Source organism: Anabrus simplex, chromosome 4, assembly GCF_040414725.1.
Source record: "Anabrus simplex isolate iqAnaSimp1 chromosome 4, ASM4041472v1, whole genome shotgun sequence".
Classification (NCBI taxonomy): Eukaryota; Metazoa; Arthropoda; class Insecta; order Orthoptera; family Tettigoniidae; genus Anabrus; species Anabrus simplex.
This window is the reverse complement of record NC_090268.1, coordinates 238,310,767-238,324,923: the sequence shown is the minus strand read 5'-3', so window position 1 is coordinate 238,324,923 and position 14,157 is coordinate 238,310,767. Positions and strand designations below refer to the sequence as shown.

Sequence of the window (14,157 nt, the reverse complement as noted above, 5' to 3'; positions counted from 1 at the left end):
TTAATTTGTGACAGGAAGAATATCTCTTTGAATTTTGGTTTTGAGCGTGACTCGGCAGGCTGTCTGTCTGGCTGAAGTATCGGTAGTGATCTCCCAAACATGCGCTTTTAACATTTCCAGACAGTCGCATGCAGTGCAGTGCTCATTTCGTTAGTAGTATGTATAATAGTCATCAAATACATATCAGTGACATATGTACAATCCTTGAGGGAAAGTGTATTTCGTTTGTGTGGTTCGTGAGTTCATGCTCGTATGTGGGGATCTAATTTCGAAGAAAAAGTGCAGAAGGATCATGGCGTGGTTAAAGCAAAGCAAACGGTCTTCGGATATGGTGCCCTTCAAATTTTGCTATATTTTATTCAGAAAGAATATTTTATTATTGTCAGTGAGCTAGGACAGTATTTCAACAGCCAGGGCGGGAATTTCATCATTTCCGTGTCGTCGAGGAGCGAGCTACTTGGAGCTACATTTTCCCGGTCGAGCGAGCAAGAGGACAGAGCTGGGAATTTTTTTTTCCATGTGTCCTTCAGTCAGCTGCGTACCACGTGACATGAGGGGAGAATCAATCTGGCCGATCCATAAACTCAAGGCCGCTGTACGTCTAACTGTATCAGCCAATAAAAGTATAACACCTGCCGGAGCGCAAGCGATCAACCAATCAAGATCGATTAAGACGACACACCTCTGTCTCAAGACAATGATATAGTGGTATTTCCAAAGGAACTCTTCATTCTTATTCTGGCTGCTTCTTCTGACAGCTGCATTTTGACTTCGCTGGGGAATTTTATTTTGCAAACCTCCCTGAATACTGAGCATTCGGCAGTTCAGAATTATTATAAAATCAGTCTACAAAATATGGAGGATTATTGAAAAGATATGTATTCCACCCAAAATATTAATCATCGTGTGTGTGTGGGACACATTTTAAGGCTTTTTGGTTAGTTTCAGCTTATTTTACTGGAAAAACAGAAGAGGAAGACCACCTGGAGTTCGAGAATATTTCAAGATGCCCATACACCAGCAAGTTGTAGTCCACTGCTATTCCTTGTCCGTCCTCGCTGCTTCAATGAATTTCTAAGCATGTGAGGCATCTTCAGACATGGAAGGGGACGTAGTCCGATGGTGGGTGATTCAACCCATGTCCTGATCATCTGCCAAAAATCCAGTTTCAACATTCACTTGAGTACCACATGATCATTTTATTATCTATCAATCTTTGTAAACTTATTGTAAACATTGTCTTTTCTTATTCATTTGCAGTAATTTTTCATAGTATTTCAGTAGTTAGACTTTTCATTCCTTCTTTCTGTGGTGCAAGGTAGTTAGTGATGTTGTATGAATGTGTATTGGATTCTATTAGTTAGTTGGAGTGGATGTCTTTGAGATGTACTCTGAATGTCCCAATCCAGCATAATAGGAATATTAAAATCAATTTGACCTCTCCGATAATCTAGATTTGATTTAAAATGATATTATAATTTAATTGAAGTCAGATGGGACAGAATATCGGCGCATTTCATTACGTTAGATTTTCCCTCAGTGATACTGCAATCTTTCGATGGATTTAAGATGTGTTAGAGTCATCTGTAATTTTATTGTACTGTAATCCACACGGATGTGACCACATACGGTTAATAATAATAATAATAATAATAATAATAATAATAATAATTCCACCTTATTACGGGTTAAAAATACAAATAAGGTCATGAGTGTAAATGTTATTTGTTCTTGAATGAGATTAATATGTGCTCAGATTAGGTAAATGTGAGCCTGGAACACGGCTGTATCTTGACGGATCATTCATTACATTTACTGCATTGTGATATAATTTTGGACTTGGAAATGGATCTATTATTAGGTGATTGTTTTGTGAATCCATTAATTGAGTCTAGTGTGAAGAGAGTATGTTGTTAAACATAATTTCTACGGATGAAGTGCATATTAATTGAGAGCCATAATATTAGGAGAATAATAATAGTGTCGCAACTCATGGACCGTAAGCGCGTATGTTTAATCTTGACCTGCGTTATGGCATTTTCGCAGGATACTTTTTTGGATGATATCTATCACTAATATTCCCTTGGACATTGTTGTGAACTTAATTTCATCATTAAAGTGATAATCCTGACATCATCACCTTCCGATCTGTCGCAATGATAATTTTATCCGATACAGTCATCAGAAAATTTTCCATGATTATGACTTAAATTTAAAAAATAAACATCAAGGACTAGAATTCGTTATAAATATTTTTTTAATATCGCCCTGGATCCTAGTGTGAGTGTGGTGTGTGTTGTAGTAATGTTTTGTGGATTGTGATATTTTTCTTGTCGACAATCGTCGCGATCTTCTTTCCGCTGCACGCATATTTTGGGTCGATTTAATGTCATTTTGTTGTGGTCATGATTTATTCAAATGTGAACCTTTAGTAAATTTTATGGCAAAATAAGGTAGAATAGGATCTTATGTCTTTAAAAAAAATGAATAAGCAAGGGCCATGTCCGTGGATATGAATCACAGAAGGATTATTGTAAACCTTGCAAAACTATTAATTCTGAGTGAATGAATAATATTCAGATTTGACACGATGTCAATTTATGCAATTATTGAGGAAAATTTTTAAAAGAATAATAGTAGAAATATTTCAGTTGATATATTTAAAATCCGTGAAAGATAATGTGAGGATAACTTCATCAGTGGAATTTTTATTTAATTTTTCCCTTAAAGAGAGAAAGTGATAATTCAATTATTAGTCACAAATGAGTTACAGAAGAAATTAATTCAATTTTAAATTAATTTAAAAACTTTCATTAGAGAAAGGTGTTCTCAAAACCACATTGATTATTTTAGGTACCAAGTTAAATGTAGGCTAATTTCTGTCTATGTATTTGCAGTGTCGCATATCTGCAGTTATTGAGGAAGAAAATCCTGATTAATGAAAACTAGCGGAGAAGAAAATAATCAGAGGATACCAAGATTTTGTAAAAATGTAATTTATTTGTGGAGAGTGCTAGTTGTAATAAATGCTATAACCTATTTTTAGTGTTCCTTTCATTTGTCGCTAGTCCTTAAGCTATCCCTGCCCTTAAAAATTTTTGCATAGCCTGAAAGCGAACGGTCTACGTCTGAGACTCTCGCTCTCCGGCTGAGCAGCCCGGTAAGAAGGGGGCAATATGGAAGTTATTTTGAAATCATACCTCAAGTCCTTATATCGATATCTCTTAATTTATGTCAGGGAGAACGTCTCGTTCGTTTACGTTTCACGAGTGACTTGGCTGGTGAGCTTTTAAATATACTGACAGCCGTGTGCAATGGTGTTCATTTAATCAGTATTATAAGATTGATTAAATAAAGATCAGTGATATATATATAATATTTAATGGCATGTGGCCTCCGAAGAAGCCGAGTGCAGGTCTTTCGAGTTGACGCTGTATAGGTGAACTGCGCGTCTATAAGAAAGGGGCCCTACCTGTGATGAATTCTAATGCTGAAGACAGCACACACACCCAGCCCCTGAGCCACTGGAATTAACCAATGAAAATTAAAGTCCTTGACCCTGCCGGGAATCGAACCCGGGGCCCTCTGGACCAAAGGCCAGCAGGCTAACCATTCAGCCATGGAGCCGGACACGATCAGTGATAAATGTATAGTCCTTGAGGACAAGTGGATTGTGTTTGTTGTGTTTGTGTACTCTGTGTAGTTGTCAGTTCGTGTTCATGCAGGGGAGTTCTTAGTTGGAAGAAAATGTGCAGAAGGATGTACAATGGATCGTCAAATTAAAAAGAAACGTTCCATAGGTAAACTCAGGGGAAAAGAACGCAATATCATAATGAGTGTCCTGGATTATTTTTAAAGACTATGAATATTAGCAGCGCAGTCAGTGAAACAGCTAAAGCTTTTGTTTGCTAATATAGCGCCGACATTGAACGTGATTTTGAGTTGGGTAAATGGAGAAGATTCTTTGCCACAATTTTCCAAAACGACGTATCGCTTCTTACATGATATAGGCTTCCGTTATTTAAGACGGGGTAATAAAGCAGCTTTCATTGAAACCGATGAAATTATTAACTGGAGGCACAGATATCTCAAGGAGATAAAACGTTTGAGGGCACACAATAAAGCTATAATTAACACAGATGAATTGTAAGTAAATATTGGGCAGACAGTGACAAAAGAATGGAAGGATACGACAGTGAAAAGTGCACGGCAGGCCGTCATTGAAGGGGTGAGATCGGGACTCAGGCCACCGAAAAGCCGATGACCGTGATTTGCCTGGTTTTGTTCCAAATGCTGAGCTAACATTTCTATGCCATAAAAACATAAAGACAATTGGGCAAATTACGTGAACGAAGTAAAGAAAAATGAAAGAGATTTGTGGAAAGCAGACAAATTACACGACGATGAAAAGTTTTTAATATGACTTTCTTCATCGTCCGGATCATCCTCAAGTTTATATCCCGAATCCGGTTCATCCAAAGCGGGAACATCGGGCCTTGCAGAAATGATACAAGGTGTACGTCCAATGTCTGAGAGCAACACCAGTGATTAAGGTATGTTGTATTTATTTTACCATTCTACAAATATTAATTTATGAACGAATGAACTTAAAATTACAAAAGATAAATGTGGAACTGTCACACTCGAGCGTGATCTTCACGAGTCGATTTTTATCTGACTTTTTCATTCTTTACTTGCTCTTTCTATTTAAGGATGACACACACACACCCAGTCCCCGAGCCAGTGGAAATAACCAATTAAGGTTAAAATCCCCGACTCGGCCGGGAATCGAACCCGGGGCTCCGTGAACCAAAGACCAGCGCGCTAACCATTTAGCCATGGAGCTGGACAGTTTCGCAACAGCGCACTCCATCTACGCTGTACTGCAATTAAGGTTGGAACGCTATATAGCACACAAGGGCGAAGCGCTGGCAACCAGGAATGAGTTGGCTGGAAAATTTATAATGTCCAATAACAGACCATTTATATTGGTATTATTTGTTGATATTCTTGAAGTGAAGTGTTTTGATACTGTGATTAAGGTTATGTGTGTGTCAGTTTGTGAATATGTGAATAAAATTAATTGTACCAACTGACAGCATCTCGTATGCATCTTTGTGGATACGTTACTACTATCTGATCAAAAGTATCCAGACACCAACCTCTGACTAAAGACAGAGTTTGGTGGTAATATACTCTCTAATAATCAACATTAATATGATGTTGGTCTGCCTTTTGCCTGTATTACAGCTTTGACTCAGTTGGGGAGACTTTCCACTAGGTGTTGGAACATTTTCATGGGAATGACATCCCATTCTTCCAAAAAAACGGTAGCCACATAACGTGTTGATGTTAGACGGTGGGGGTATGGAATGAAGTTGCCATCTTAACTCATCCTACAACTGTTCCATTGAGTGGAGATCGGAACTTTGGCTGAGCCAGTCCAGTTGAAGAATAAACCATTAAGTTAAACCCATTGCCATCTCAATGTTATATACTGCCTATTCTATGCTATGCGGTTAACATTCTGCTTAGCGTGAGCTCTCAGTATCACAAAGCTCCACTGGGGGGCACTAGTCAATGCACCTAGCTTGTCTCCGTAGGTAATCACGTTGTTGTGTTCCAGAGCATTTACCTCAAGTGTTTATATGTGTGCTTTTGGTTGTAAAATGGTGAATTGTGGTGTTCCTCTCTGTAAATAAAAGCAAGGAAATCAAAATTCATCCAGTGTGAAGTTTCATGAAATTCCTTCAAGCAAAGAACTTTGGGGAAGTGACTTAACGCTATATCACCAAGTGTAGTGAATTGATTCCATCAGATTATTCTCGTGTTTGTAGCCTGTACCTTAGATATGGAGATTACTGAGAAAACCGTAAGATAATGAAGACAAATTTGCCCAGTCAATTTCCGAATTATCCCCATTACCTTTAAGCTAGACAAACAACTCCACAAAAGGCCAGACAGCGACTAGATATTTCTTCAGAATAAATCCATGAGGAGAAAAACTTGTCAACCAGAGGAAATACATTGGATGACAAGCACAAAATCACAGACTCCAATCAGGATTCTGAGATTGAGAGAAAAGCTAATGAAGAAGGACAATGAACTTTTAGATGAAATTTTAGATCAAATCAATAATATTCAAAAGACAAAACCCGTGCGGTCAGAACAAACCATACAGTACTGTGTAGCATGGAGAATAGTATCCCCGAAAGGTTACAAATTATCGAAGAACTTCTGGTCTAGTCTTCTTGTTGTTGCTTGTTGTTTAAAGGGGCCTAACATCTAAGGTCATCGGCCCTCTAGTCTAGTCTAGTAGTGTCAGCTCCATTGAAGTACTCTATAAAGGCACATAGGAAATGTTGAGTGTGATGTGATTTCCCAATTAGTGAAGGAAAGGCTTAAAGCTGGATGTGAAACTCTCCAACCAACAGAGAGGATTGTAACAGCGATTGCTGATGAAATGACTATTAAGGAACAGCTCCTCTACAGCCAAACCAGTGACAACTTCATAGGCGTGGTCAATGCTGAGGGTGCATATGACACAGATATTGAAAAGTCTCCTGTTTTCATGAATAAACTGTTGTTTTGTTGTATACAGATTTTCAATATAATTTACTATTCCTTCTGCCTTCTTCCTTGTCAAGGCTCCAGTCTATCCCTTATAGTCCAGAAAGTGATTAATGCCGTTGAATAAACAGGTTTTAATGTGCTTAGAATAGTGAGTGGCAATCAGAGAACCAGTATTTCTATGTTTAAACATTTTGGAGAGGGAAAACTGAGATCCTATGTGACTCATCCATGTGATCCCAGTCGTAAGCATTTTTTTTTTTTTTTTTTTTTTCTTTTCAATTTTGAACGAAAATGTACAAAAACGAAGGGTCTGACTAATAAGATGGCAGATGAGCTCTTGCTAACACGAAATCTACAGTGGAACGAGCGTCTTATCTGTCAAAGAACTGGTTCATTTATGTTTTCATTAGATTTTCTGGAGACGCAGTTGAAGTTCTATTTAGTGCAGAGATTAAGCGGTGGATCTTAATGACATGACGGACACATGCACTGTATTACGTGCTATAAAACATATTCTGAAATCTGGACTTACGAACCTTCTCACAGTGCGAATGTTGTTAGTGCAGATAGTATTTTATCGTGCCTGCGGTAACGCCTATAATGTTATTTGCTTTACGTCCCTACAGTTTTCAGAGATGCCAAAGTGCCAGAATTTAGTCGCACAGGAGTTCTTTTAGATGCAAGTAAACCTACCAACATGAGGGGAAGGCTGACGTACAGTGGAACCTTGGATTGCGAGCATAATTCGTTCCGGCAACATGCTTGTAATCCAAAGCCCTCGTATATCAAAGCAAGTTTTTCCGTAAGAAACAATTGAAACGCGGACGATTCGTCTACAACACAAAAACATTTATTTGCATACCATTCTAAAACAAAATATCACGTAAAACAAATTAAAGTGCACTTTTCCTTACAATAGAATCATTGTTGGTGTGAGGGAGACGAGAGATGACATGAGAAAAGTTACTGTGCTGCACGAATTTTGCTAACGGAATCACTGCTGCCTGTTGGCTCACTGGAATTATTTTCTCTTCATGCAACTTTAACGAGGAACCTGTCCAATGACTGTTGCTTTTGCCTCTTTTTAATGATTTCACAAAAATGTGACACTGCATTGTCATTGAACTGATTCATCGCTTGCACTGCTACAGCCTTATTCAGGTGGTGTTTTTCTATAAAATGTTGGACCGTTTCCCATATTTTGCACTTCTCCCGAATCTCATTTGAAGTGACTGTTCTTCCTCCTCTTCCCTGGACGAAATCTCCATAACTTCCACCTGTTTTTCTTGTTGCAGGTCCATCAGTTCGTTGGTGGTCAGTTACTGGCTATGTTCTTCCACCAGCTCTTGAATGTCCACGTCATTCACCTCCAACCCTATAGTCTTCCCTAAGGACACAATTTCATCGACAATCAGCAGCTCATTGTCACCAACAATACCCTCAAAGTCACGTCCAAGAACACGGTCAGGCCACAGCTTTCCACAAGTGGAAGTAAGAATTCTCTTGGTGACTCCATCCCAGGCTTTATCTATGATCTTCAGGCAGTTCACGATGGGGAAATGATTTCTCCCAAACTCTTGGAGGGTAAGGTTTGTTCCTTCGGTCACTTCAAAGCATCGCTGAAATAGTGCTTTGGTGTATAACTTCTTGAAGTTTGAAATGACTTGCTGATCCATAGGCTGGAGAATTGGTGTAGTGTGGGGAGGAAGGAACTTAACCTTAACGAACTTGAATTCCTCCAGTAAGTCGTCCTCAAGGCCTCAAGGCCATAACTAGCAAGACTTTGAGCAGCATATTATTATCTGAAAGGTATTTCTTCACTACAGGACCAAAGACCTCGTTCATCCATTCAACAAAAGAACAGGGGATGGGAAAATGTAGGCACACGTGACGCTCGTATTGCGGAACCTCACTCGCATATCAAGTTACAATTTATTTAAAATGTTTGCTCATCTTGCAAAACACTCGTAGACCAAGTTACTCGCATTCCGAGGTTTCACTGTATTTGAGCACCTTCAAATACCACCGGACTGAGCCACAATCGAACCTGCCAAGTTGAGGTTAGAAGAGGTTAGAAGGCCAGCACCTCAACCGTCTGAGCCACTCAGCTCGGCACGGTAACGCCTTACCGACTGAATGCTTTCATCATCATCGTCATGAGAAACAAATCAAACTCAATGAAGAAAATGCTCTTCCCAAAGATGTCACCGTCCTTCTGAAAAAAATTGTGTACCAGATGCTACGGTGGAAATAAATTTAGGAACAGCCCCCAAACTTTGTAGATATTTAGTGTGTGTGTGTGGTTAAAGAAAGACTAGAATGTGTGTATGCAATATATCCATGCCGTCTCATCAACAGCGCTAATGCAGGTCATTAGAAATCAACACAGGGGAGGCCTTTGATACTTTAAACAGTGTTTTGTTGGGCTTATAAGTATTTGCAAGACATCATTGAAGCTGCTGTTCCATATTTTGAAAACAATACACGGCATTGTGATAGCTTCCCTCTCACAGTCCTTTTTACTGAAATATGATGTTTCAGGTCGAGCAAATGGTCAGTGAAATAGTGATAGAAACATTTACGTGACCACAGCTAGTGAATATCAATAAGAAAAGGAGTAAAAAGGTGCTCTGTTATTTGCGTTACTCCAATCCCCTGTTGAGAAAAATTCTTATATACCTATTGTAATTGGCAGGAATTTATATATTTTAAGTTTCTATATCTTAAATCAGGCTCAAACATAAAATGTTTGTTTCTGTATGTGCATTGTCTTCTCAATTAGTAATATGTTAAGTATTATTTCTCATTTTATAATGGTCTTATATTTTGGGTATGGTAAATGCTGCAATTTGTAATATCTCTGTAAATGCAATACTTGCAGCACAGAGCATGCAGTATTACAGAGATTGAGATGCAGTAGTTAAACCATTGGATTACAGAGCACGCTTTATGACTCAGAGTGTTATCACGTTGGTATAAACCATGGTCATCGCCGAACTGAATTTCCACGGAATACAATATGAAAGCATTCAAAATGTATTGAAATCCTCCTGCATTTACAGTACCAGGCAGTCCTACAAGAGGGCAGAGTCCATGCCATGAGAAACATCCCTGTAACAAAACGCCACCTTCTCCAAACTTCACTGTTGGTACTAAACATTCACTAGATAGCATTTCCTGGGTATTCTCCATACCCAAGTACTCCTATCAGATTGCCACAATTTATAGCATGACTGATCACTCCAAATTACCTGTTTCCACTGTTCCGGTGTCCAGTGGCACTGTTCTTTACACCAAGCCAGATGGCGCTTTTTATTAAGAGGGGAAATATTTGGTTTATGGTCGACTGCTCGACCATGAAACCCTGTCCTTTATAATTCCTGATGCACAGTCATAGGACTGGCTGTACTTTGCGTAACACTTCAAAATTCCCTTTCCCTTTCTACAGACAACTGACGAATTACCTGCACCACCCTCTTTAATTTTTGTTGATCCCTGGCTGTCAGTATATGAAGCCGACCAGATCATCATCGTGCTGTGGTTGGACCATCACGTCTCCACTTTACAATTACATCACTGACAGAATAAGTGGGTACATCCGTAAGGTTAGAAATGACCCTCCGAGTTGGCCGTGCGCGTAGAGGCGCGCGGCTGTGAGCTTGCATCCGGGAGATAGTAGGTTCGAATCCCACTATCGGCAGCCCTGAAGATGGTTTTCCGTGGTTTCCCATTTTCACACCAGGCAAATGCTGGGGCTGTACCTTAATTAAGGCCACGGCCGCTTCCTTCCAACTCCTAGGCCTTTCCTATCCCATCATCGCCATAAGACCTATCTGTGTCGGTGTGACGTAAAGCCCCTAGCAAGAAAAAGAAATGAACCTCACAGATTTCTTGCTTATTTGGCATTCAATGAATACCCCTCACTGTAATTCACTAAGCTCACTTGACCATCGGATGTTGCTGTTCCACAGTTGCACTGAACAACGCAAACCTCCCTGCCTCCTTTTATACTGGTACATAGGCCTAAGGTACGATGTGTTGTTAGTTGTTGTTTACTAGTGTACAGGAGTGACTGGATACTTCTGATCAAATAGTGTAGCCTATAGTCAATTCTTTAGTAATTTAGATGGCGCCGACGGTTGGAGAACTGGCCTTCTGACCCCAACTTGGCAGGTTCGATCCAGGCTCAGTCCGGTGGTATTTGAAGGTGCTCAAATAATTATCAGGCCTATTAACAACCGAATTTTCCTGTCGTACTGGTACTTGCTCAATTACGTCAGCCTCGTAGATTTGCTGGCACGTAAAAGAACTCCTGCGAGACTAAATCCCGGCACTTTGGCGTCTCCGAAAACCGTAGAAGTAGTTAGTGGGACATGAAGCCAATAACATTATTATAAGCAATTTAGAGCTCACTACTATACAATTCTTGGAAAAAATGAAATATGTACCTACTGAAATGTCCCCACTAGAACAATATTTCATGAAACTCTCTGTAACAACCAAATGAATGCATATGTTAAAAAACATGCAACTCAGCAAGTTATTTTCATAAAATATTAGTTTTCTAGCTTTGAATCTGAATTCATGAATTAATAACGTAATGGGAGTTAATTATGGACATAATAGATTATAAATGGTAATAATGCTATTAGCTTTACGTCGCACCGACACAGATATGTCTTATGGCGACAATGGGATAGGAAAGGCCTAGGAATTGGAAGGAATCGGCCGTGGCCTTAATTAAGGTACAGCCCCGGCATTTGCCTGGTGTGAAAATGGGAAACCATGGAAAACCATCTTCAAGGCTGCCGACAGTGGGGCTCGAACCCACTATCTCCCGATTACTGGATAATGGCCGCACTTAACCCTGTAATGGCAACGCGGGGTGCTGCTAGACCCCCCACGGTCAGTTCTTGAACTACTGCGTTTATGTTTAGTTGGCTGAACTTCTATGCTTTGTCTACCTTCATTCACATGTTCGCATTACACGTCAAAGCATGTGTCTCGAGTGTTCTCCGTCTTGGAAGAAGTAAACAGCCAGTTAAAGTGACTGGGGTGCTCGTGGACCCTCACGTTACCGTTTGTGGAACATTTTTGTGTACATAATTTTGCATTGCTGTGCATTGTGCATTTGTTTGTGGGTAAGTAATATTCCCACTACTAAATAATGAGGTTGTATGCGCAATGATATGTGTCACTGTTGATATTTTACCTATTGTATATTTACTATGTGTAGCTTTGTCATTCCTTAGAAGAGAAGTACCGAAGGAATTTGCTGCGCAGAAAAGACACCTAATTCCTCACTATTTGGGTTGCGGCAAAATATGACACTTATGTCTTATGCCCCAAAGAAAAATAAGGCTGTGCTAATGTTGTCAACAATGCACTTGGAAGATAATAGCATAGATACAGGTGACCACAACAAACCGAATATAATCACCTTTTACAACCTCACCAAGTGTGGTGTGGATGTCGTTGATTAGTTTAAGCACCTCCTACACCACGCCTAGAAAATGTAAACGCTGGCCATTGGTGATCTTCTTCAGAGTTCTGGATATTGCGGGAATAAATAGCAATGTAATTTACAACTGTAACGTGCCAGATCAGAAGATGAAACGCAGCAAATTTCTGGTAGAAATTCGTATCAAACTTGTTGAAGATCAACTCAGAAAAATAGCACTGAAACCAGAAATACCTAGGCATATCCACCAGAAAGCAGCCAAGCAAGTAAAGATTGAACTAAGTGATGGCTCACAAGCAGAGCCAGGTCCCAGTGGCAAGTCAAGATGCACTATTTGCTCCAGGAGTAAGGACATAAAGACTAGGTCATTCTGCAGTAATTGTTTACGATATATGTGTATAAAGCACATGAAAAATGTTTGTGAAACTTGCATTGATGTTGGTGAACACACGACTAGTAAATATGAATGAGACTTACAAAGAATGGAATTGCAAAAGAGATGAATACGATTGCAAACTGAATTAACGTTGCATCAGAGATTTGTATTTGTTTGTTGATGTGCCAGTAACATACATTACACTATATTGCAGTCTTATTCTCTGTTAAAACCTCTCTTACTGTTTATTTATGAAAATATAACTTTGCGTTATTTCCAGTAACACAGACTGGTAACTGCTGGGGGTCCGAGGACACCCCACGTTACTATTAACGTTACAAAAATCCATGTTTCCACTCCTGGGTTAAACGACTGCAGCTATCGAGCTCGGTTGGTAATAATGAAGGTTCAAAATGATCACTTAGCCTTTTAGAACATACATTGTCTTGAGACAGGTGTTTTCTTATGAGATTCCACATGGATTACTCAAGTATGACCGTCACTCCTTTTACGCGAGCATTTCAAACAGAATCATTTCCAAACACACACATAACGAGAACAGAAAATTCAGGTTTGAATTCCAAGAGCAGACCTATTTCTCGGGACACATTGTTTTAAAAGAAGCTATCCTATACTACAGTCTGTTTAAAAATTCTAAAAATCTGGTAGGCTACGGTTCAGCTGGGCTCATTGGACATGCTGTAGGGATACTGTCAAGCAAACTCTCTGCTTTAGTCTTTGCCCAGAATTTCTGTCCATAGAAAGTTGTTCAATGTCGAAGGCACAGGTAGCTTCGTGAGTAGATAGTTCTAGCGAAATTGGTTGACGCACTCATACATAAGAAACAAGGTAACTAACCACTGCTTCCTGATATCACTACTGTTCTTCGTAATGAAATATTTCAACAACAGAACTGCTAAAACGTTCTTACTGGGGCACCCGTCGTCTGAACCATCCTCTAACCTATTTCGAATTAATGAGGAAAAGTTCGACTAAGAGGTTAGATTTCCACATAACAAATGCCGGAGTCAAAAGAGTTAAATAAATACTTAAAGAAATTAAATCATTCCTCATAACAGAGTTTAATCCCTAGGACATTAATTACATGATAAAGATGATTATTTTGAACTTACAATATAATTAGGATATAACCAAAACAACGTTTTCATACGACCACTACATTTCACAATAACACAGTGCGTACCACCATGATAGCAACACTACAACGGATTTTCTCACACATTCAGTGTCATCATAACACAAAATACGGTCGATAAGAAGGCAATGAATAATCTAATAAAAACATCCTTGAAGTAAATATTAATTGTAAGAAAGTTCACTATAAAATTCCACAATTATAATCTGAATCTCAAAATATATCACAGTAGGTTCTGCAATACAATTCTCATTAGTTGGATAACATGCGACCAAAGACAAACGAGAAACGACTATCGTCAGTCGTCGCTATGGGAACCTGATGCAAACCGGGTAGACCGGTAACTTTCAGGGAAACTTAACTTGAAAGCCTTTCACTATGTCAGGACTGCCTTTGAGGATAGACAGTTTACTTCTCTAACTCCCGTGTGAGTTATGCAAAATTACTCCTTAATAATAATAATAATAATAATAATAATAATAATAATAATAATAATAATAATAATAATAATAATAATAATAATAATAATAATGTTGGCTTTACGTCCCACTAACTACTTTTACGGTTTTCGGAAACGCCGAGGTGCGGGAA

The 14,157-nt window shown here is 39.1% G+C and overlaps 1 protein-coding gene across 2 annotated transcripts in view; it reads right to left on the bottom strand.

The window, feature by feature from the left end:
- The window catches only part of fand (Pre-mRNA-splicing factor SYF1 fand), a 235,098-nt gene extending 221,460 nt beyond the window's left edge, over positions 1-13,638 (bottom strand). Inside the window, exon 1 of one of the 2 annotated variants that reach the window (XM_067145461.2) lies at positions 13,544-13,638. In XM_067145461.2, the coding sequence (XP_067001562.2) occupies positions 13,544-13,579 (36 nt within the window). In that variant the 5' untranslated portion in view covers positions 13,580-13,638. The remainder of the gene's footprint in view (positions 1-13,543) is intronic. The other variant, XM_067145462.2, reaches the window with a different exon arrangement.
- Between the last annotated feature and the right edge of the window lie 519 nt (positions 13,639-14,157).